At 34.9% G+C, this 25,824-nt stretch overlaps 1 protein-coding gene across 1 annotated transcript; it reads left to right on the top strand.

The window, feature by feature from the left end:
- The first annotated feature begins 1,166 nt into the window (after positions 1-1,166).
- On the top strand, positions 1,167-23,555 carry LOC131842408 (carboxypeptidase B-like). The gene is made up of 14 exons (XM_059190943.1): positions 1,167-1,219; positions 2,053-2,265; positions 3,051-3,141; positions 3,963-4,064; positions 5,320-5,535; positions 6,185-6,478; positions 7,538-7,669; positions 8,881-9,035; positions 16,235-16,447; positions 18,301-18,391; positions 18,746-18,795; positions 20,340-20,559; positions 22,226-22,357; positions 23,391-23,555. The coding sequence occupies exons 2-14, from the start codon at positions 2,177-2,179 to the stop codon at positions 23,553-23,555; spliced, it is 1,950 nt and encodes a 649-aa protein (XP_059046926.1). The 5' UTR covers positions 1,167-1,219; positions 2,053-2,176.
- The last annotated feature ends 2,269 nt before the right edge of the window (positions 23,556-25,824 follow it).

The raw sequence follows: 25,824 nt of genomic DNA, 5'->3' as shown, positions 1-25,824 counted from the left end.
TAGAAAGCTAAAGCTCTACGACTTCAGCAGTCGTACAGACTATTCCTGAGGCTTTAGCATCCTCGTCGTTCTTGGTGCCTTGTACCTCATTAATTGGTAAATATTTTAATTCTTGGTACATCATTAATTTTTAGTAAAAATCACTCGCAGTTACACCATGTAATTTTTATGGAGAATCTCACACACCGCCTCCGCTATCATTCCAGCGGTGTGACTGTCTTTGAAATCTTTTTCCAGATGTAAAAAAAGGTGCTCGAATACCGTTGCTCCCTGTAGGGTTTATTTCCCATTTTATTATCTAATCGCTACGGCAAACAACAAAACCATCAATTGTGACAATTATCCTATACAAAGCTGTGTTAGATAATACTACGTGTCTAGGACGTTCTTGTTATGGATACATAAAAGGCGCCATAAACACACGTTATCTTGTGACATCTTTAGTACAAAGTACAAAGTCTACGTCTGATAATCCCAAAATCGTAGAGGGCAACATTATTAAATTATTATTTTTTCACTTTATTCCCATTTAATAGCCTTCCCTTTTACCATTTAAGCAGCGATTGATGTTACGACGTTCGGACTCCTAGCGGTGCCCTCCGACGATCCGTCCTATCCGTCAGGCAGGAGTTGGCCTTCAACCGATTCTTAAGTCCTACCATAAGTTTGAACTGTACTAGCGTACCTTTTTCGATCCATGAGGCTATAAGGGTCAGCTCATCATTAGAATAATTATGTATTTATTTATATATTTATGTTTATATTTAAAATATTTTGCTTTATATTTATATATCTTTTTTTGACATTTCTCATTTATATTAGTGCACCGCCAACAATCTTTCTCTGCACCACTCATGGTTGACTGGTAGATAACGCTGTTAGGTTTGCCATATGTACAGATTGTTTTTGTGCATTAAAGTTAAATAAATAAATCATTAGTAAAAGAACATTTAATTTACTCAATACAAACTACCTACACATTATGATTATATGTACTATGATGCTCTTTATCTATTAGACAGTGATCAATATTCTTTTAATTCTTACGATAAGATGCATCCAATAAATGATAAAATATTGTATAATATTTCGTCTACTTTTATATTCATATATATCGTATCAGATGAAGTGTCAACATGGGTCCGATGGTTTTATTGACGATTGTGATCTCAGTGTGTTTTAGAATAGTCACCGCGGGAAAACATGATATTTATACTGGGTAATATTTTTTATATATTATATAACTGATATTAAAAATAAAATCCATAATGATTTTTACTATTTGCCTAATGTAAGATAGGGCTTATAATTGTGCCCTGAGGTACACCTCATTACTATAATAGGGATAAGGGATAAATATTGTATTCCGTTTTTGTGATACAACCATTGTTTAGATTTGAAATTATGATTATAGTTTAGTTTATAGAAAATGGAACATATTCAAAACCATTACAAAAAGTTTTAATTCATCAAATACTTATAATTATAGTATTTCCTAGCTGTTCCCGCGACTTCGTCCGCGTGTAATTTAACATTGTTTTCTAAAATAAAAGATTTTTTCTAAGATAAAAGTAGCCTAAGTTACTCCTTATTACATCAGCTACCTGCCAAAAAAAAGTCCCGTCAAAATCGGTCCAGCCATTTCAGAGATTAGCCGGAACAAACAGACAGACAAAAATTGTAAAAAATGTTATTTTAGTGTATGTACCGTATTTATATTCATATGCATGTAGTAAAAAACGATTATTTCAATATTACAAACAGATACTCCAATTTTATTTATATGTATAGATAACACAGACGTGTACTTCAGGGCACAATTATTAGCCCTATCTTACTAATGTAAGAAAATGTAAGATGGGGCTAAAAAAAAATTTGTAAAATGTAAAAAAATCGCTTTATCTATACATTTATCTACAATTAGTCTGGATCTTCATCATCATCATTTCACATTCTGATCATTTTACAAATATATATTTTTTAATGAAATCAACATGCTATATTGTAATTGTAATTTATTAACGTGTATTGTAATTTACGTTTTTTCTACAGGTACACCGCCCATAAAGTATCACTCCGGGATAGGTCCGATCAGGACCTACTTCATGATTTGGAGTCAAGTTTAAACTTGGATCAGTGGCAGCATGGCCATCCTGGAAACGTAGATGCTATCGTAATGGTTTCCGCAGAACATAAAGTGGAATTTTTGAATGAATTAGATAGACATCAAATACCACATTCAGTGTTCCTGGACGATATTCCCAAGTATGTAATTAACATATCCCTGGACAATTTACATAGCGCCATCTAGTTCCAAGCTGAGCGAAGCTCGTGCTATAAGTACAAGACAACTGATACAAATACAGTTTTTGTAAATACATACATACATAATATATAAAAAACACCCAGAGTTATACAAACAATCATAATCATGAATACTAATATAAAACGCGTGCTAGGAACCGTATCCGCGACTATTGCAATTAAAGCACTATGCTAAATCGATAGACTACCGAGAACTTTAATGTTATACAACAGATGATATAAAACCATTTCAAGACTGTTGTAAAATGCGAGTTAAGTCAGTTGAGATTTAGTTACATTCAATTCAAATTCAAAATATCTTTATTCATGTAGGTCTATTATAGACTCTTATATGTCAAATCTATGGAATGATTTCGAGATGAGAAAAACTGACAAGAAACTCAGCTCGCATACTTTTCAAATAAATGTTGTACATGTTTACAATATACAGATTAATTTAAATTCAAATTTGGGAGAATAAAGTGACCATACAGCATACGTATAAGCATTTCAAATCAATTGTCCAATGCCCATAACACAAGCTTCAGCTTCGTACTTTATGGCTCTACGTTCATTGTCGTGGGCTATTTTTTTTAACCTATTTAGATAATTATTATCATAGTCATAGTAACATACGACGCTCACTGTATGATCAGGTACTTACCTAGGATACTCTTCGATAGCTCTTATTATTACTTCACGGAGTAAGTTCTGATTGATGTACTTATAAAGTATAACTTTTGTAGAGCATTCGAGAAACATGACGAACAAATGGAAATGTGGAGAAGAACCCGAAAGGAGAGAAGGGTGTTCGAAGATTATCCCCGATATGCTGAGGTAAGTGTTTTTTTTTTCAAGAAATTATTATCAGATAAAGAGGATACAACAGGGATGAATGGAAGAGAAAAACATATTACGCCGACCATCATCTGCTTCTTCCTTACTCCAAATAAATGGGATAAGGAAGAAGCAGATGATGAATTATCAAATAAAGAAAACAATTTCATTTTTATTAAGAATGACTTGGTTTTGCCTGATGTGATGGTAAATGATAGCAAGATTTAGGATGTGCCGCGCTTACCTAGAAGAAATCTATTCACAATAGACTTGAAGAGTCCGAAGTTGTATTTCTCCGGGAAGACGAAAGTTGGAAGTGTGTTCCACTCTTTGCCTGTATGTATTGGTTAAGACTACGCGAACCGTTTGGTGTTAATATGTGGAATTTACACAACGTATGGATAAAGTGCTAGTGTTTATAATAATTTCTGAGTAGAAGGGAAGTCAGTAATACAGAAAAGAGACCCTATAACTAATAAAATAAATATCACTTTTAAGTATTGGCATCAGTTGTCTAGTACCCATAACACAAGCTCTGCTGAGCTTGGTCTGATGGCGCTGTGTGAATTATCCAGGGTTATTATTATTATTATCATCACCAGGTGTGCTATAAATATATTGGTTTTAGTTACGAAATATCTATATCAATCAAATAAATATCTTTATTCATAAATGAACTGAAATCAAATATAAAAAATCATGGAGGACATTTTAGTCGCATCAAAATTTTTGTTTTCATATTGTTTTCCCTATCGTTCAGTTTTGTACGCAGTTTCAATTGAGAAGAACTGCAATATATAACACTGAATTTCTGTACGTAGGTGAACGACTATCTGGTGTTCATTGCTGCATCATATCCCGACTTGGTGACTGTAGTTGATGCTGGATTAAGCTTTGAAGGGCGCTCCATTAAGTACCTGAAGGTAATTAAATTTAATACCCATCAGTATGTACAAACAGATTTTATAAAGGCTATGCAAATATACTGATACAGAAAAAGGCCAAAGTGACCGCGGTTAATGAAAAAATGCTGGAATATGAAGGTATACTCCATCTGTCTTTAATGTATTCGCCATATTAACACTCTACAAACTGTATTATTAATGGAATAGGTTTTTTTAAATCGCAATCTTTTAGAAAGTGACGTAATGTTTCAATTGAAATCTGTATAAAAGACTTTTCTATCGATCTATTTATTATAAGAGTCATGAACAATCTAATTTAAATAGAATTAGAGCAAAGTTTTCGACACACTGTATTATTAATGGAATAGCTTTTTTTTAAATCAGTCTTTCAGGAAGAGACATAATGTTTAAATTATAATCTGTATAAAAGGTTTATTGTTCTTTCTATGTAATATAAAGATCATGTACAATCTCATTTAAAAGAAATTAGAGCAGAGTTTTAAACTACAACTACTTTCGATAAATTATCTACCGGAAATGTAGAAAATTTTCTGGTAGATAATTTATCATAACGGTCTTTAATACACTTGAATAAAATTATTGGTTATTTTAATGTACTATAAATTTAGAAGGCCTAAGTGAGAGGGCAGACGAAGACCGAGAAGAGATGGATGGACAGTGTGAAAGATGATATGGTAAGAAAGAGAGTAAATAACGAGAGTAATGAGTCCGAACAGGGATGAATGAAAGAGAAAAACATATTACGCCGAACCGTTAAATAGAATAAGGAAGAAGCAAATGATGATAGACGACCTGTGTGGTCTAGACGTTTAACCTCTTCCAAGTAAAATAAAAGATGAAACGAATCCGCGAATTCGTGTCATACACGGGGAACAATACCCCCGTCAGAGTGGTGTGGAGAAGGTAGAAGGAAGAAGGGATTCTTACCCACTAAACTACATGTAATCGTAAGATATAAATGAATAATTAATAAAAGCATTTGACTATAGTCAGTATTGAAATATTAATATTGAACAATTGGTCGCAACAGATTTCAATAAATAGAATCATTAGTCCACATCAAACACTAACAATCGTTATTAAATACTTTAACTTAAAGATGTAAAGAAACACGCAAGTTTCTTGCATGTTCTTCTTGTGATGAGACAGCTTTCCGAATGAGCGGTAGATTAAAAAAAATGTGATGACTATTCAAAAGTGCTTCAATGTAATTTGAATAAATGTTTGTCTATTCTATTATGAACCATTACAGATTTCAACGACGAACTTCACAGACCCTAGTAAGCCTATTTATTTCATGGATGCAACAATTCACGCTCGAGAATGGGTCACTACACCAGTGGCGCTGTACTCCATTTATCGACTGGTGGAAGACTTAAGAGATGTAGATAGAGATCTGAGAGAGGATATTGACTGGATCGTACTGCCTATAGTGAATCCTGATGGTTACGAGTACACTCATACAGATGTAAGTTTCATAAAATACAAGCCGACCCGTGCTACTGCCTCTTTGTCATATTTTTCATTGCAGCTTCGCTCCTATTGGTCAAAGTGTGGTATCATCATATAATACAGATGTAAGGATTTTTATAATAGACTAGCTTTTGTTCGCTCGCGTTAGTTTTTGCCTTTAGAGATGGAATTCATCAAAATCCTTTCTTAGGGGATGCCTAAGTCAAAGTAGCTTTATGCATGCAAAGTCTCAGCCCGATCGGTTTAAAATTGACAAAGTTTCATACAAACTTTCATCCCCTATTTTATCCTTTTGGGGGTAGAATTAATAAAAATCCTTTCTTAGCGGATGCCTACGTCATAACATCTACCTGCATGCCAAATTTCAGCCCGATCCGTCCAGTGATTTGGGCTGTGCGTTGATAGATCACTATGTCAGTCACCTTTGAGTTATATATATTTAGATGTCGGCAAACAAGCATACGGCTCATCTGATAATAAATGTTCATCGTAGCATATGAACGCCTGAGACATCAGGGGTGTCACGTGCGCGTTGCTGACTCTTAAGAAACCTTATATACTCTTCTTGAAATAAAATATCCTTCGTTGAATTAATTAATTTCTTTGCATAAATAAAAATAATTATAAAACCTTATCATTTTCAGGATCGATTGTGGCGCAGAACTCGTTCATTCTATCCTGAAGTCAACCAGACTTGTTACGGGGTTGATGGGAATCGTAACTTTAATGTCTCCTTTAACACAGTTGGGGTGTCAAACGACCCTTGTGGCAATACTTACCCTAGTCATGAAGCGTTCTCCGAGCCAGAGACGAGGATAGTCCGAGACATCATGTTTGAATATTTGGACCGCATTCAGTTATATTTGAATATTCATAGTCAAGGATACTTGGTGTTGTATGGATATGGAGATAGGACGGTACCGAGCAATTCTGTAGAGGTACAGAGCAATTTTTTTTTATAATTTAGTCGATATGGAAATAGTCCGGTGGTCCACGTGATGGAAGTGGCAATTGTTTGATTGTAGAAATCAATTTTTTTTTTGGACTACTACTAATGTATACATCTATACATACATGTAAATAAAATTGGAGTGTCTGTTTGTAATATTGATATAATCGTTTTTTACTACATGCATATGAATATAAATACGGTGCATACACCAAAATAACATTTTTTACAATTTTTGTCTGTCTGTTTGTTCCGGCTAATCTCTGGCTAATGGCTGGGCCGATTTTGACGGGACTTTTATTGGCAGGTAGCATTGGATGTAATAAGGAGTAACTTAGGCTACTTTTATTTTAGAAAAATAAAGTTAAATACTACGCGGACGAAATCGGGGGTGCAGCTAGTATATATTTGTATAAAATGTACACAAAGAAAAAAAAAATATATGTACATGCAAATAGCTAATAATCTGGTAATGAAATAGTGTTTTCAGCCGAAAGTGTAAACATATTACAACATAGCAATAGATATAGTATATATGCTTTCTCTTATTTTAAAATATTATAAATGCAAAAGTAACTCTGTCTATTCTGTGTTTTCACACCAAAACTACTGCGCCGATTTAAATAAAAATTGATAAACAGATAGTCTAGACCCTGAGAAAGGACACAGGCTACTTTTTAATGCAAAGAAAGGGTTGTAAGGGGTTGAAAGGGGGGATGAAACGTTCTATGGAAGTACTGTCATTTTTAAGGCTAAAACTTGAAGCTTATTTTTTAAACTTTTGACTATCAGAATAGAATAGAATAGAATAGAAAATATCAATGTGACATTCAAAGTTTGTACGAATTTTACCATTAAGGGGGCAAAATAAAATAGGGAATGAAATGGAAATTCCTCATTCGTCCTCGAACGAAGTCGCAGGCACAGCTAGTTTTATATATTTCAATTTCTTTTCTTTTTCCAAATGAGCGGTAGATTACAAAAAAAATATGATTATTCAGAATGCTTTAAGTTTATTTGAATTATTTTCTATTCTGTTCTATTGCAGATATTTCATGTCGGATCTGTTATGGGTGCAGCTATAGATGCCCATAAATTACCTCAAGCAGGGTTCTATAGGGTTGGGAACAGTGCAATGATTCTTTACCCTTCTTCTGGGAGTGCTCAGGACTATGGTCAGGTAAGGTACTCAACGCACTGAATCACTGGCAAGTTATGCCAGGATTGATACATTCAAAAGCCCTAATATCGGGCTACTCAAACTAATACTCCAATAGACTACTGCTATTGAGTAAAAACAACATATGCATGATGAGTAGGGCACTCACAGGACACTGCAAATTAAACAAGCATATGGCTAAACTAGGCCTATGCACGACAAAAATCTGTAGATTCTGCCAAACTGAAGAGGAAACGCCACTGCACATCCTATGTAGTTGTAGCCCACTCATGCATAAACGAAATATGTCCTTTGGAAAGTCTACACTCTATCCCTGGGAGATAAAAGTCATCGCTCCTAAGAATATCCTTCAATTCTTGATGGGTCTAGGTTTTATGTTTAGTTCTAGGTTTGATGGGTCTTGATGGGTTTAGGTAGCGAACTGCAAAAAAGGGCGAGCACAATAGATCTATGTAGGTCGCAGTGCTACAGGTGCTATTGGCACTTGACAATAGCTCAAACAATCCAATAAAAAAAAAGATAATCAACTAAAATCTTAACTAATTATAATAACCTAGGACAATTCAGACGGCGCCATGAAGTCCAAACACTATGGGTACTACCATATACCACTGACACAAAGCTTATCTGAATCCTTACTATAACTTAACTTGGGTCTAGATGGCGCTGTGTGAATTGTCCTCAGATTATTATTATTGTCGCTTTTTCTCAACTTGTGCTGGTTTTTTTCCACAATTACGGGCCGAAACGAAGTAAGTGGAGTGTGTCTATAGGTGTGAGTGTGTGTGTGTGTATGTATGAGTGTGTGTGTACTTATTATATAACTTATTTTTTTTTTGTTCTCTCGACTTTCACCGGTAATCTTGGTATGTACGGGCCTAAGCCAAGTACATAACATTATTATTATTATTACTTTTTTATACATATATTATATATAAGCACACCGCTTTATGACCGATGGTCGCGGTTTTGGTATAATTCCTTTGCAGATATTATTACTTTTTTTTTTCCAAAAATTCAAATTCCCCTCTTAAGGAGAGGAGATGGCAACATACCCCCGGCAGAAGCACAGTCGGCCGGGGTTCAGGGCCCCAGGGAGAGAAACCGGCGTACAATGCGGGCAGAATCTAAGAGCACCGCTTTCTGCATCTTTCCCGGGAGTGATTTATTTATTATTATTATTATTTACTAATTTATAACTCTTTATTCAGCATGTAGGTATACCATTTTCTTACACCCTGGAGCTGCCAGGATATGGATATGGACATCAGGTGCCGTCAGAGTACATCCAGCAGATCAACTCCGAAACCTGGGAGGGGATAGCCGCCAGCGCTCGAGTCGCCAGATCTTACTATAAAGCCAGAATAAACTAATATTGAAATATTTTTGTTTTTTAAAGGCCATATGTTATTACCATATATAAAAAAAAAGTTAATATATAATGTGTTTTTTTTTACATATTATTTTATCTAATATATGTATACATATAAATAAAATTGGAGTGTCTGTTTGTAATATTGAAATAACCGTTTTTGACTACATGCATATAAATATAAATGCATGGTGTATGTGCACACCAAAATAACATTTTTTATAATTTTTGTCTGTCTGTCTGTTCCGGCTAATCTCTGAAATGGTTGGACCGATTTTGACGGGACTTTCATTGGCAGGTAGCTGATGTAATAAGGAGTAACTTAGGCTACTTTTATTGTAGAAAAAATCTTTCAATTTAGAAAAATAAAGTTAAATTCCACGCGTAATTTTTGTCTGTTTGTTCCGGCTAATCTCTGAAATGGCTGGACCGATTTTGACGGGACTTTTATTGGTAGGTAGCTGATGTAATAAGGAGTAACTTAGGTTACTTTTATTTTAGAAAAATAAAGTTAAATTCCACGCGGACGAAGTCACGGGAACTGCTAGTTGTTATTATAAAGTGTGCGGCCTATCTAGTTTTTATTGCAATTATCATTATTGGATCATAATATTAGTTTACTATTATCAGTTTATTATTATTATAAAACGATACAATTACTACATCGTAACATTTTATCTGTAATTACAATGTAGTCTGAAACGTTCTTATCAGTCTCATAATTCGCCTTAATCATCAATAACTTCTTTTGCAGACACTGACACGTGTAATTTAGAAATAGAAATAATCTTTAATCAAATAAACTTAATATAAACACCTTTGTACAGTCACATTTTTTTTTTTGTTTTTAATTTTTATATAACTTCAATAGAATAGAATAGAATAGAATAGAAAATAATTTATTCAAATAAACTTACACTTTTGAATAGTCATTACATTTTTTTTAATCTACCGCTCATTCGGAAAGCTGTCTCATCACAAGAAGACCGAGCGAGAAACTTGGGTGTTTATCTTTTAAATAATTTTATTATTACTTTACATTTTTAAGTTTAAGTGTGTAAATACAAACCACCAATTAGCACTAATTCAATTAAATACTCAAATAGAAAAAATATTGTAGGTATATATAACCAACTGGTTAAATGCACAAAGTGTAGGAGTAGAATGCGCAGCGGCAGTAAATATAGTGAAATAAGAAAGTAAAATCTATATTTTTGGTAAAAGTAACAAGGCTCACATACGATATGTCAATAGAAAATCTTACGAACAATAGAAGACATTTTCTTTATATAAAATTCAAATTGTCTTCTACAGAATAACGGCCAGATATAAATTTAAGTTCCAACACAAAATACCAAGGTAAAAGTACATATGGCGGACTTAACGCCTTACGGCATTTTCTGCCAGTCAACCACAGGTTGAGCAGAGAAACTGTAGGCGGTGCAAATGTAATCAATAAGAAAAGTAATACCTATATCATAAATGATATATATTTACTAAACGTAAGTACATGTAAACATACATATACAAATATATACAACATATATAAAGCTATAGATAAATATAAATAAAATATATACCTAAATATACCATATACATATCATATAACAAACTTAAGAGTCTGACAATGAAATAGCAACAGCAGATATAACGTAAAAAAAAAAATTGTAGCAACTATAACGTAGAAAAAAATGTACAAATCTAAATATATATAACTCAAAGGTGACTGACATAGTGATCTATCAACGCACAGCCCAAACCACTGGACGGATCGGACTGAAATTTGGCATGCAGGTAGATGTTATGACGTAGGCATCCGTTAAGAAAGGATTTTGATTAATTCTACCCCCAAGGGGATAAAATAGGGGATGAAAGTTTGTATGAAACTTTGTCAATTTTAAACCGATCGGGCTGAGACTTTGCATGCATAAAGTTACCATAACGTAGGCATCCTCTAAAGAAAGGATTTTGATAAATTCCACCCCTAAGGGGATAAATTAATGCGAGCGAAGCCGCGGGCAAAAGCTAGTAAATAAATAATGAGCCACACAAAAAGAAAAAATCTATTCTACATAATAGAAAAGTTACATGCTGGAATAATATTGCATGCATAAAGTTACCATGACGTAGGTATTCTCTAAACAAAGGATTTTGATAAATTCCACCCCTAAGGGGATAAATTAACGCGAGCGAAGCCGCGGGCAAAAGCTAGTAAATAAATAATGAGCCACACAAAAAGAAAAAAATCTATTCTACATAATAGAAAAGTTACATGCTGGAATATTCCCGCAACTAACGTTTTAAAGAACATTTACTCGTGGCGGTCTTGATATCAAGGAGTAAGTCTTTCCAAAGTTTGATAGCCTGAACGGCGAAAGAATAGTGGACGAAACTTTACAAACTAAAAAAAAAAATTTCTGGTCGTGCGAATAAAGCGAATGGTGGTGGAAATCCCCATCCCCATCCCCATGGAAATGAAATTGCCAAGATATTACCAAGATTGAAGCTAAACACAAGGTGAAACATTACCTACAAAAATTAGATTATGACGCCACTGAACAAATTTTAAATAGTATTACGTATAATCTATAATCCCAAACAATCAATAATTTAATAAGAATGTTGACATCGTGTAATTTGTATAATTTATGGACTATGCCTAACATATCATCGCAAGAAATACGATGTTGAATTTGAAATTTTCTTTTTGTTCTATTTTCTGTTTATTTTGTTTAATTTTTTTTATGTAGTCAACAATTGTATTTTTTATGAAATTAATCTAAAAAATCTTAATTAGTCTGATATGTTAAACTCACTGATCAGTAATAGTAAATAATTATTTGGCAATTCTTTTGTGGATTCCCGCGATACAGGTTCGCCTAGTGCGGGTTCTAATGTATAATAAATTTTGTAATATTTGTACGTTATTTGAATAAAGAAAGAAAGAAAGTATGTAATTTTTTATAATGTATTTCTTGTATATACATATCTATATGTAATCTTCCTGAGCGAGAATATTGCGAAACTATAAAACTTGTTTAGTTTTAATGTCAACAAATAAATAATAATAATAATAGTAACAACATCTCAGACGGTTGGGATTCCGGGGCGGCTCACTCCCGGTAAAGATGCAGAAAGCGGTGCTGTTAGATTCTGCCCGCATTGTACGCCGGTTTCTCTCCCTGGGGCCCTGAACCCCGGCCGACTGTGCTTCTGCCGGGGGTAAGTTGCCATCTCTCCTTAAGAGAGGAGATGAGAATTTTTGAAAAAAAAAAAATAATATTTCAGGACAATTCACACAGCGCCATCTAGTCCCAAGCTAAGCAGAGCTTGTGTTATGGGTACTAGACAACTGATATAAATACATGGACACATTTTTTTTAAATAAATACATATTATACATAGAAAACAATCATACTCATGAATACAAATGTTTGTACCGTGCGAGGAATCGAACCCACGACCATCGGATAGTAAAGCGGTGTGCTAAACCACTAGACCACCGAGGTTGTCAAATAAATGTTTAGTTTATGGAAGAAGTACAATATAGGCACATATATACATATTGTAAATTAAATATTGTAATGGGTGAAAACTGTGATCGGTACAGCCTATGCTGTAAATAATATAATTGACGTAGTGGAGTAACCTGAAACAGTCATGCTCGCTATAAAGTTCAAACTTGTGGCGGCGTGGTGGGCCGGGTCGATGTGCTCCCTCAAATATGGTTGAGTGCAATGATGGCTGGCTCATACGTCATACTGGTGAACCTACATGAATAAAGATATTTTGAATTTGAATTTGAATGAATATGCACATTTGTCCGTGAATCACTTATTCAGGGTTCCACTGAAAATCAGCGTCGTGGCTTTTGTCATGGCATAATGCTGAGATGGGCCCCTTACACACACATCAGTACACAGTGACGCGGTGACGATGCTCCGCAGTGGTGGATAGGAAATGCATTTTTTACTTTATTATTATTATTGGTTTGTTACTATGTTGTTCTTTTATTTATTATTTTTTTTTTTTTTCTTTGTATATAATGATTTCATCTCTAATTTAATGAATTGTTTTTATTTACGTTTATCTTATATAATAATTTATATGCAGCTGTCGGCATCGTTTTTATTGTGTTGAGATGTGTGATGTAATAAATGTAATAAATGTAAATAAAATAGTTATTTGTAGTATAAAGATGAAATCTTGAGCATAAATTTTATCTCGGAGACATGTCACGCTTATAATTTGGTATATTATGATAAGATATACTCAATTTACGATAAAGTATTCTAACGAAATATTATATACGTCTACAAGCAATGGTACATGGAGTGGCAATATGTGTGCTACAAGATTTACGCTTGTGATCGCATCGTGCCTTGGTATTGTCATCGCTGGGAAACATGATATTTATACTGGGTAAACATTACTTTTTTTTAAATTCTTTATACCTGTTCCCTGTTGTTATTAACTTTATTTTTCTACTATAAAAGTAGCCTAAGTTACTCCTTATTACATTAGCTACCTGCCAAAAAAAAAATTCGTCGAAATCGGTCCAGCCATTTCAGAGATTAGTCGGAACTAGGGTTCATGATTTCTCGAGCTTTTCAATTTCTCGGGTCTCGAGAATTCTCGAGGTCAATTTCTCGGGTCTTCTCGGGTTGTCGAGAAATTCACATTTATGTACGTTTTCTCATATTATTTGGTTCCAATAACGTCAAAAAATTCAGTGGTTTTCCTCTCAAATAAAAGTATCAAATTAAACTTTTATTGAGTATATTTAAAAACATTAATATTACATATGAATTTTTTTTTTTTAAATAGAGAAATAATATTAGATCCTTACATATGAAATTGGCGTTTTGTCGTACTGGTCACTTTGATCTCAAATATCTCCTCTTTGGTTAGGAATTCCATTTCCAAATTTATACAGCTATTCACTTTGGGTCACTCACAGCATACTAAATGAAAAAACTTAAAATATCGCGTTATTTACGAGTACGAGTTCCGCTGTGGCACCAGTGCTAGACGGTGTTAAACGGCTCGAAGTATTAATTATGTGTATGGTAGTGGTCTCGCAAAAGAAAACACGTGCATTTTTGGTTCTAACGTTTTCGTTCTGGAAATTTCGACCAACCAACCAAATCCTACCCCAAGCGAAATATGGCTCAAAAAATGTTACTTGTGAACGTTTCGTGGACTATTTCCGGTGTTGTTCACTTCGGCTTTTTTAAATCTGGTCAGAAGATTACGGCAAATGTGTATTGTCAGCATTTGAGAAACCATGATGGAAAAGCTAGCTGTTAAACAACCGAGGCTGGTCAATCGCCAAGAACGCTTAACCACATAGTGCACAACAGACAGTTACCAAATTAAAAGAGCTTCAATTGGAATTTCATTTTTTTTTCGAAATTTGGATAACTTCTTGCAAGGGAAAAAATTACACTCCGATGGGGCAGTCCAAAATGCAAAAACAAAAGGCAAAAGTGCATAAATAGAAATGGTACATACTTTGATTAAATAAATATATTTTATATATTATTTACTTTGATATATTTTGTAAAAAAAAAATACTTTACTTTTATTCCCTTACAAAACGCCAATTTCAATTTTTTAGGACCTAATTAGACTTATATCTATAATGATAGCACCATTTTTGGCTGCTTATTTAGATAAAAAAAAAAACAATGTAAACAAAAATAGTTTCTACAAAATAAAAAAATAACACGAAAGAAAACAAAAACGTTAATATCTTAAATTATTGCGCCGCCACGCAACAAAACAAAGGGCAATTTAATTTCTATTTAGGTACATGATTTCTCGAGTTCTCGACTTTTCTCGAGCTTGATTTCCCGGGAACAAAACCCATGAATTTCCCGGGAATGAACCCTAGTCGGAACAGACAGACAGGCAGACAGACAAAAATTGTAAAAAATGTGGTTTTGTACCGTATATGTATATATATTCATATGCATGTAGTAAAAAACGGTTATTTCAGTATTACAAATAGACACTCCAATTTTATTTATATGTATAGATTGCACTATAGAGTATACAAGAGGCGATCTTAATGCCATATAGCATTCTCTATCAGCTAACCTTTGGATAGAATTAGAAATCGTTTTAGTTTTATTGTTGTTTTTTGTATATTTAATGGTAAAATAGTATAATAATTTATTTATTTGCTTGCTGTACTGTATAGTTGTGAGTCTTACTAAATATTTATATTTATATATTTGTTATCAGACAGACAGACAAACGGACAATTTTTTAATTAACGTTAACAAAATCTGTAAGGAGCCTACTAGTGCCTGGTGCACTAGTAGGCTCCCGGACGCGCGTGCTCCCAGACGCCCCTTCGATAGATCCTCCGTCCAATTCAAACGGGGATCGCAATTAGGATGGCTTAAGCCAATATTTGAACCCCTAGCGTTCCCCTCAGATTAAAGTCAGAATCATTGGTAATCAACGTCTATGTGACAGACTCGACCCATTGGCTTTGCGGCGTGATATGGCATCTCTGTGCATTTTCTACCGCATATATCACGGCGAGTGTTCTGAGGAATTGTTCGGATTAATACCAGCTGCTGAGTTGCACCACCGTACCACCCGCCAGAAACTGAAATACCATCCTGATCATTTAGATGGATGGCGGTCTTCCACAGTGCGGTTTTCTAGAAACTTTTTGCTTCGCACAACCACATTGTGGAATCACCTTCCAGCAATGGTATTTCCGAACCGATACGATATTGAAACCTTCAAGAAAAGAGCTTATTCCTTTTTAAAAGGCCGACAACGTACTTGCAATTCCCCTGGTGTTGCGGGTGCTCATGGGCGGCGGTAATCACTTACCATCAGGTGAGCCGAATGCTCGTTTGTCCCCTGTGTTATAAAAAAAAAAAGTTGGTCAGGCGGGAGTTAGACTTCAAACCGGTCCATAAGTCCTCAGTAAGTTTGGAGTGCCGTCTGCACTCGTCCCCTAATGTCCGTCCGTGAAATTGTAAAGGCCAGCTGGCAATAAGTAGTGCAGCTTTAGATACTGATTCTTGTATAAAAGTTCTTGCAGTTTTGGACATACCAAGATCTTTTAAAAAATTATAGAAAGATTTCGCTGGTGTACCTCTGGCTAAAACTGCAGTATCATATAAATCAACCAAGTAAGTAATAATTACACTTACATTCAATTCCAGATACTCTGCCCATAAAGTATCACTCCGTGATAGGTCTGATCAGGACTTACTTCACGACTTGGAGTCCAGCTTAGACTTAGATGTGTGGCAACATGGATACCCTGGAGACGTGGATAGCATCGTTATGGTTTCGCCAGAAGACAAAAATATATTTTTAGAAAATTTAGATGCAAACCTAATACCACACGCTGTTTACTTAGAAGACGTTGCAACGTAAGTTTTTTTAAGTTAAATTTAAGTAGAATAGAAAATCATTTATTTAAAGAAACTTACATTGAAGCACTTTTGAATAGTCATCACATTTTCTTTAATCTACCGCTCATTCGGAAAGTCTTATCACAAGAAGAACGAGCAAGAAACTTGTGTGTTGCTCTTTTAAATAATTTTATTCTTACTTTACAATTTAAGTGTAATACAAACTACCGATTAGCACTAATTCAATTAAATAATCAAATAGAAAAAATATTGAATACACAACAACTGGTTAAACAATCTACATAAGTAAGAGCTGGCAGCTACCTTGGACAAAGAATTAGTCTAGCTATTCAAAGAGGGAACGCTGCCAGTATCTTCGGAACTTTATTTAAAGGGACCCCTCTTAATGATATATTTTAGTTATTGTATTATATTTTTTAAGCTTTTAAATTTTAGGTTGTAGTTGTAAAATTAAGTTATGTAAATGATATAATTAGTTTAGTATTGTTGTCTTTATAATTAAATAAAGTAACCTTTTATCTAAACTAAAATGTAGTTCTAGTAAATGTAGTAGCATCACATTGTCGACTTTAAATATTAAAAGTCCTATTACCTGTCCGTGATGTCTCGTTTATTACGGTCTCTTTAGTCTTCCGGTTTAGCACGCTGCTTTACACGGTTTTCCGATGGCCAAAGTTTCGATTTCTCGCAGTATATAAGAATTTGTATTCACGAGTATGATTCTTTGTATCGAACTGTGTTTTCTAAGTATATTTAAAAAAATATCTGGTACTTGTATTTTAAGCTCTGCTAAGCTTGGGATTATATGGTGCTGTGATAATGAATTTTCCAACGACAAAACAAATGGTTTTTCATTAAAATATAAAGTTATCTGCGTAATTTTGTTTCACCTATTTCCGTTATGCACCTTGCTTTGTAAGCTAAGTTTTTTTTTATTGGGTTGTTTGGGCTATTGTCAGATACCTGAACCTGTAGCACTACGACCTACATAGATCTATTGTGCTCGCCCTTCTTCAAAGTTCGCTACCTAGACCCGTCAGGGACAAGAATTGAAGGATATTCTTAGGAGCGATGGTTTTTATCTCCTCGGGAAAGAGTGTAAACTTTCCAAGGGAGATATTTCGTTATGCATGAGTGGGCTACAACCACTTAGGATGTGTAGTGGCATTTCCTCTTCAGTTTGGCAGAATCTGCAGATTTTTGTCGTGCATAGGCCTAGGTAAGCCATATGCTTGTTCAACTTGCAGTGTCCTGTGAGGGCACTAGTCATGATGCATATGTTGTTTTTACTCATTAGCAGTAGTCTATTGGAGTATTTGTTCGAGTAGCCCGATATTAGGGCTTTTGAATGTGTCAATCCTGGCATTTCTTGCCAGTGATTTAGTGCTTCTCGTTTGGCTAAGCTAAGTTCTTGGTTTAAAAGGAAATTTGGCAGTGAAATTATACTAAGAAATTAAGTATAATTTAATATACGAAGGCAAGAAACTTAGTTCTCAGGAAAAAGATTATATGTCATAACCTCACGGTGCAATTGAGCCATGGTTGCCACTTCCCATAAATCATATTTGAATGCCAGTTATAGAAGAAAAATAGGTACATCGTTCTAAACACAATAAATCAACCATATATTACAAACAGTATACGGAGAGATTGTCTAATTATTCAATAAACTATAAAGATTATTCTAATCCAAATTCATTAATACAATCGTAAATTCCTTATCATCGTCGCACTACATTCCTGATAAAGATAATTATCGATAACGTATAGCACTGTCATCATAGCAAATGTACGTGACTAATTATATAAACAGAAGAGGCAAAAACGATTTAAATTTCGATTATTTCCAGAGCATTCGAAGAGCATGATGCAGTAATGGAGTCGTGGAAGAGAACTCGTCAGGGCAGAAAGGTGTTCGAAGATTTCCCACGTTACGCTGAAGCAAGTGTTTCATTCAATAATTTTACCTCCTAAAATCGACTTACTATATGCATCTAGAATAATTACTTCAAATTCAAATTCAAAGATCATCTATTCATGTAGGACATTTTAGCCGCTTATGAAAGTCAAGTTTTTACATTATATTTTTTTTCCCTACCGTCCAGTTCGGTATACATATAGATCCAATTGAGAAGAACTGGCAAGAAACTCAATTGAATTACTTTTTTTTTAAAAACCAGTTTATTTACAATGTATAGGTATTAGACTGACATATTAGATTATTAAAACGAAAAATTCAAATTTAATATGTAAGATAAATAGAATGAGAAATCTTATAATGTAATCTGTCTGTAGGTGGACGAGTATCTGGTGAACATTGCTGCAACTTATCCCGACCTGGTGACTGTGGTTGATGCTGGACAAAGCTTCGAAGGCCGCTCTATAAAGTACCTTAAGGTATACTCATCTTATATATAAAATTCTCGTGTCACAATGTTATTAATCATACTCCTCTAAAACGACTTGACCGATTTTTATGAAATTTTATAAGATTCATCATGATGGTTTCCAAAGGGAATTGCATAGATATCACCCTGGCACCCATTGCCAGGGTGATATCTATGCTCATCAGTCCACATCAATCACTAACAATCATTATTAAACTATTACAGATTTCAACGACTAACTTCACAGACCCTAGTAAGCCAATTTATTTCATGGATGCAACAATTCATGCTCGAGAATGGGTTACTACACCAGTGGCGCTGTACTCCATTTATCGGCTGGTGGAAGACTTAAGAGATGAAGATAGAGATCTGAGAGAAGACATTGACTGGATTATATTGCCTATAGTAAACCCTGATGGCTTTGAGTACACTCATACGAATGTAAGTTTAAAAAAACACATGCCGACCCGCGCAATTTCATCTGCGTTTATTAGTCTAGCCTGAACTAAAAGAATTTCGAATCGGATCATTATCCCGTACATGCAAACTCATATACTTCACTATTTTATTTTTATAATACTACTAACAACCCACTTGACTTTGCACGGGCCTTTTATTGTTTGAATTTGGCGTAATTATTTGGATACGGATTAATATCATGTGTATAAAAAATTGGGGTAATAAAGTCCTCGAGTGGAGACGGATCAGGAGGTGCAGCGTGGGAAGGCCTCCAGCAAGGTGGACCGACGATCTGGTCAAGATCCCTGGAAGGCGATGGATCCGAGCAGCGCATAACCAATCGTCGTGGAGATCTTTGGAGTAGGCCTTTGTTCAGCAGTGGACGTCTTCCGGGCTGAGATGATGATGATGATTATAAAAACACCTACGCAAATAATGCATAATTTTAGAAGAAATCTGATTATTATAAAAAATGTTACAGTGAGTTAATCTTAAAAGATAGACATTGTCACAGATCTTTTTTAGAATTTTTAAAGGAGAACAATTCTGTCATAGATATTTTTACGTAACCGGTTATGCAGCGCACGCAGGAAGCACTCATAATGAATATTTTTTTTATATTAAAATTTGAGCGCGTTTGACCGCAATCTCACCTTTTTGCCACATTTTTCATTGCTGTTCCGCTCCTATTGGTCCTACTGTGATGTTATATACTCCATAGTACTCGCAGATAATATACCTTCCTGACAGTGAAAGAATTTTTTAAATCAGATCAGCAGACACCGGTCAAACAAACATACAAACTTTACCTCTTTAAAATATTAATATACTTACAGATGTATTTAAAAAAAGGTGTTTAAGTATTTATATCAGTAGTCTAGTACCCAAAACACAAGCTCTGCTTAGCTTGGGACTAGATGGCGCTGTGTAAATTGTCCAGGGTTATTATTATTATAATGTTTCTTTCAGATGCGTCTATGGCGCAGGACTCGATCTTACTACCCCGAAATCAATAGTACCTGTTACGGGGTCGATGCTAACAGAAACTTCGATGTAGCTTTCAATACTTTAGGGGTGTCGAACAGCCCCTGCAGTGATACTTACCCCAGCCATGAAGCCTTCTCAGAGCCAGAGACAAGAATCATTAGAGACATAATGCTCGAATACGTAGAGCGAATACAGTTGTACATGAATATCCACAGTCACGGTTATTATATATTATACGGTTATGGAAATCGAACGGTACCGGAAAATTCTGTGCAGGTTAGTACGAAAGTCATTTAAGAAAGACTAGTAATAACTAGTGATAAACCAGTGGTCGAAATTTGACCATTACAAAAAACACAAAAAGATCCATGAACCACCAATAAAAAATATATATACAAATTCAAATTCAAAAATCGTTTATTCATGTAGGACATTTTAGCCGCTTATGAACGTCAAATTATTTACATAATTTAAATTTTTTCCCCTACCGTCCAGTTCAGTATATAAATCCAAATGAGAAGAATTGGCAAGAAACTCAATTGAATTACTTTTTTAGAAACCAGTTTATTTACTGTGTATCAGTGTATATTTATATAAATATCTATGTCTAACATTAAATTAAAAATCCCGTGCATGAACAATCATTGCCATGCTCGCTCGTCATTCAAGTAATCGTATAGTGAGTAATAGGCTTTGCTCAATAAATATGATTTAACAGATGTTTTGAAATTTAGTTAATTTATATACATTTTAACAATGAACAATATATAGGGCAATTGAATTAATAATGAGCGTTTTTATTCGAAATATACGGATTTTTTTTTCAAATATTTGTTACAAATATATTAATCCAAATATTGTCCATCCCTGGCCACTACTTTCTTCCATCTTTCTGGCAATTTTCGGATGCCAGCTCGATAAAACGATTCGTCTTTTGAGGCAATGCAATCATCTACCCATTTTTTGCATTGTTCATATGAAGTGAACTTCTATTGGGACAGACCCATGTATTGTCGACCAGAATAAGTAAAAGTCCGAAGAAGCAATGTCTGGAGAATACGGCGAGTGTGGTAGGACTTCCCATTTCAAAGTTTTTAGGTAGATTTTCATCGGCTTTGCAACATTTGGCCGAGCTTTTTCTTGCTGCAAAATCACTTTGTCTCTAGCTTTTTCTTGCACTTTATCGTGCCTTTCTTCGAATACCGGCCGTTTTTGACTCAGTGCGACGCTTATTCTCATGACTTATATCCGACAGCATTCCCCCGTGATTATTTCATTCGGCTTTAGCAACTCACGCCGCTGGTCCCACCAAATACAGAGCATAAGCTACAAGCCAGGAATATTCGGCTTTGCGAAGGATGATAGCTGGCAGGACCCTAAACTTTTTGCGCTTGGGGTTGTCGTAACGAATCCACTTCCTTTACGACACTTTCGTCACATTATCATTGCCAGTGATAATGTGACGAAAAGAAATTATATATCTATATACTTGTATCAGTTATCTAGTACCCATTACACAAGCTTTAGCTAGCTTAACTTGGGTCTAGATGGCGCTATGTGAATTGTCCTGATATTATTATGATTAAATCGGTTTAACTTTGACTCTATCCTGTATTGTAGTGTAATATGAATGGATACTTCATGAATTCTTACTAATATTCTAAATGTGAAAGAGATATTTGTTACGCTTTTACGCAAAACCTACTGAACCGATCATCATGAAATTTTGTACACATGTTCTTGGAGTTATTAGAATGAACATAGGATACTTTTTTTATTAAAAAAAAAAACAATAATATAAAATATCAACACTTTGCTACTTCAGCGCCATCTAGAAGCCAGTGATGGAATTATTTAATGGATACAATGCGAGTGAAGCCGCGGGTAAAAGTTAGTTACCTATATAGTGTTAAGGATGTTAAGTTTTGTCATGGTGTTGCAGATATTCCATGTGGGCTCAGCCATGGGAGCAGCAATAGACGCCAATAAACTGCCTCAGGCAGGGTTCTACAGAGTGGGTAACAGTGGGTTGATTCTTTATCAAACTTCTGGAAGCGCTCAGGACTACGGCCAGGTAGATAGGTTTTTTTGTATCTTAGTATACACATTTTTCCTCGTCTACTTTTTTCTATTGTGTTCACATTCAAATAGACGAGGAAAAATGTTAGGACACTTGATACGGCACGATGATTTCATGAAAATTATTATTGAGGGGAAAATAGAAGGAAAGAGGGGGAGGGGAAGACCAAGGAATAGCTACATCAAACAAGTTGAGGACAAAATGGGAGTCGTGTCGTATCAAGAATTAAAGAGCATGATGGAAGATCGCGGAAAGTGGCGAGAGCTCCACCGACAAGAGCGTAGCTCTTAAATTATGAAGGAAGTATACACATGTAAGTTATAAGACGGGCTTAGTGGTTTAGTGGTTTAGCACATCTCTTTAGTTTTGATTGTTGCGGGTTTGATTCCTTGTAATAAGAAAGTAAATAAGAAAGTCTCGTATAAAGAGCAGAGCTTTCTGTAATTTTTTCTAGTTGGAAACTATGATTTGAACTGGATACTGGCTGACTACTTACCCTGGAACCTGAGTGGTTTCGGACAGTGCGGTTTCAGAGGAGCTTCCTCCCGCGTCCACTTACATTGTGGAATGAACTACCTGCCGAGGTTTTCTCACGAGACTACAGCATGGGGTTTTTTAAGTCCGTCTGTCTGTTTGTTCCAGCTAATCTCTGAAATGGCTGGACCGATTTTGACGGGGCATTTATTGGTAGCTGATGTAATATGGAGTAACTTACACTACTTTTATTTTAGAAAAATAAAGTTGAATTCCACGCAGACGCATTCGCGGGAACAGCTAGTTGATATATATAAATGGAGATATATGAGTTAGTGGACCGACGATCTGGTCAAGTTCGTTGGAGGGCGAGCCGCGACGATCTGGTCAAGATCGTCGGAAGGCGATGGATGCGAGCAGAGCAGGACCGATCGTCGTGGAGATCTTTGGGGGAGGCCTATGTCCAGCAGTGGACGTCTTCCAAGATGATGATGATGAATGGAGATATTTTGATACGTTTTTTTTATTTAAAGATATATATTTATGTTTTCAGCATGTAGGTATACCATTTTCCTATACCCTGGAGCTGCCCGGGTATGGGCATGGATTCGTGGTGCCACCAGAGTTCATCAACCACATCAATTTCGAGACCTGGGAGGGGATAGCGGTCAGCGCCCGTCTCTCCAGAGCTTACTACAGAACTAGGTTAACCAGCTGATTTTATAAGTGTGCATATTATTAACCGGGTCTTAACACGACTGACCACGTCAACTCATGACCACAACTAGTGCAACCTAGTCGAAACGTCGTGAGACGTAAATACCTTTATTGCCATAAAATTAGTTCGTGTTAAGACCCGGTTAACAATATAAATACCCAGCTGTTCCTGCGACTTCGTCCGTGTGGAATTTAACTTTTTTCTATAATAAAAGTAGCCTAAGTTACTCCTTGTTACATCAGCTACCTGCCAATAAAAGTCCCGTCAAAATCGGTCCAGCCATTTCAGAGATTAGCCGGAACAAACAGACAGATAGACAACAATTGTAAAAAATGTTATTTTAGTGTATGTACCGTATTTATATTCATATGCATGTAGTAAAAAACGGTTTTTTCAAAATTACAAACAGACACTCCAATTTTATTTATATGTATAGATATACATTATATATTTTTTTTATTTTTATTATTAATGACTTTCTTATGACAATTTGTAAATTTATAAATTTTATCGATCTATTATATAACAACCAACATATCAACATTTAAATACAATGTACATTGTTCATGAATAAATAAATAAATAAAAATACTACGACAATTCCCTGGTTTCTTTTATCACCCACAACCAGATTTCTTTATTCATATACATATATATACATATGTATATAATATATGTATTATTTGTATTGCTGTAGCACACACATGCAGGTTTACCTTTATTGAATTGTTATATTGTAGGTCCTTGTCATTTGATGTTATAATTAAGCCTATATGTGTGTACTAAGATACAAATAAAAACTATTATCTATCTATATAAATGTAAGAAAGAAAGAAATAAAACATATTGTGACTTGAGATGAATATTCTCAAGTCACAATATGTTTTATAAATTAAATTTACTTTACTTTACTTTATTTTACTTTACTTTACTTTCCAGTAAATTGTTTTTTTTTTATTGTTTTATGTTAGAACTAATCTAGCAATTGTTATACCATTATGAAATTCACATTGAATGAGCAAACTTTCGAAGTAACTTACCAAAAATTATTTTTTAGTACACTACATTGTTTTTTAGTACAGTAGCTTGAAGCTGGACTTATGGGCAAAATATTTTCTTTATATTTTAAGTTGAGAGAAATGAGCAATTACTTTTAGACTGAGATATAAGTAGGCGATTTTAAATTTAATGGTAAAATTGATAGAAGTAATTACTCAGGGTTACAAGCCAAACTTAAACAAACTATTATAATATTTTTTTTATTGAATAATAATGGAATGAGTAATGAAATATATTTTTTAATGGATACAATAAAAAACTTAAGGGAAATTGTTGAGATGGAAGTGTGGTGTGAGAAGCATGGACAAGATGAAGAATATTAGAGGAAGTATGAAAGTGGCGCCGGTGTCGGAGAAGCTGAAGATTAATCGTATGTCGTGGAATGGACATGTAATGTGTAGGAATGAAGATAATATTTTAAGGAAGGTGTTATATGAATGTGGATGGTTATAAGGGCAGAGAAAGACCGAAATAGAGATGGATGGACTGTGTGAAAGATGGTCAGAAAGGGAGTAAATAACGAGATGACTGCGAACAGGGATGAATGGAAGAGAAAAACATATTACGCCGACCACAAATAAATGGGATAAGGAAGCAGATGATGATGATGGAATGGTGCCCCCGCCTGCGCTAACGGTTCACGATGGCGGGGCATTAGTGGAGAGTGACAAGATGGGCATGAGGTCAGGTCAGTTTGCAGTCGTGATGAACCATGAATAGAATAGAATAGAAAATCATTTATTCAAATAAACTTAATTTAAGCACTTTTGAATAGTCAACATTTTTTTAAATCTACCGCTTATTAGGAAAGCTGTCTCATCACAAGAAGAATAAGCAAGAAACTTGTGTGTTGCTCGTTTAAACAATCCTTGTAAGTTCACATTTTACAAGTCGAAACGTGTGAATACAAACTACCAACCAGCACTAATTTATTTAGGCTCAAATATAAAAACACAATAAGATTAAATCAGTCGTAGTGATAAGAGCAGACCAGTCCCTACAAGCAGCACTCGTTCACGAGTATGACGGATGAGCCAGCCATCACTGCGCTCGACCATATTTTATGTCTGGACATTTTAGTGAGCATGACTACTCATTCCACTCGACCACGTCACAGCTACAAAAATCACTATATGGTAGTTACAGTATTCGCACTTTACATGAGGATGCATGCGGCAATCAATACAAAAGCCGCTACGCTATCATCAAG

This window comes from Achroia grisella, unplaced genomic scaffold (genome assembly GCF_030625045.1).
Source record: "Achroia grisella isolate CSIRO2021 unplaced genomic scaffold, CSIRO_AGI_Agris_v1 utg2172, whole genome shotgun sequence".
Classification (NCBI taxonomy): domain Eukaryota; kingdom Metazoa; phylum Arthropoda; class Insecta; order Lepidoptera; family Pyralidae; genus Achroia; species Achroia grisella.
The sequence above is the reverse complement of the archived record's forward strand: the minus strand, read 5'-3'. Positions and strand labels throughout refer to the sequence as shown.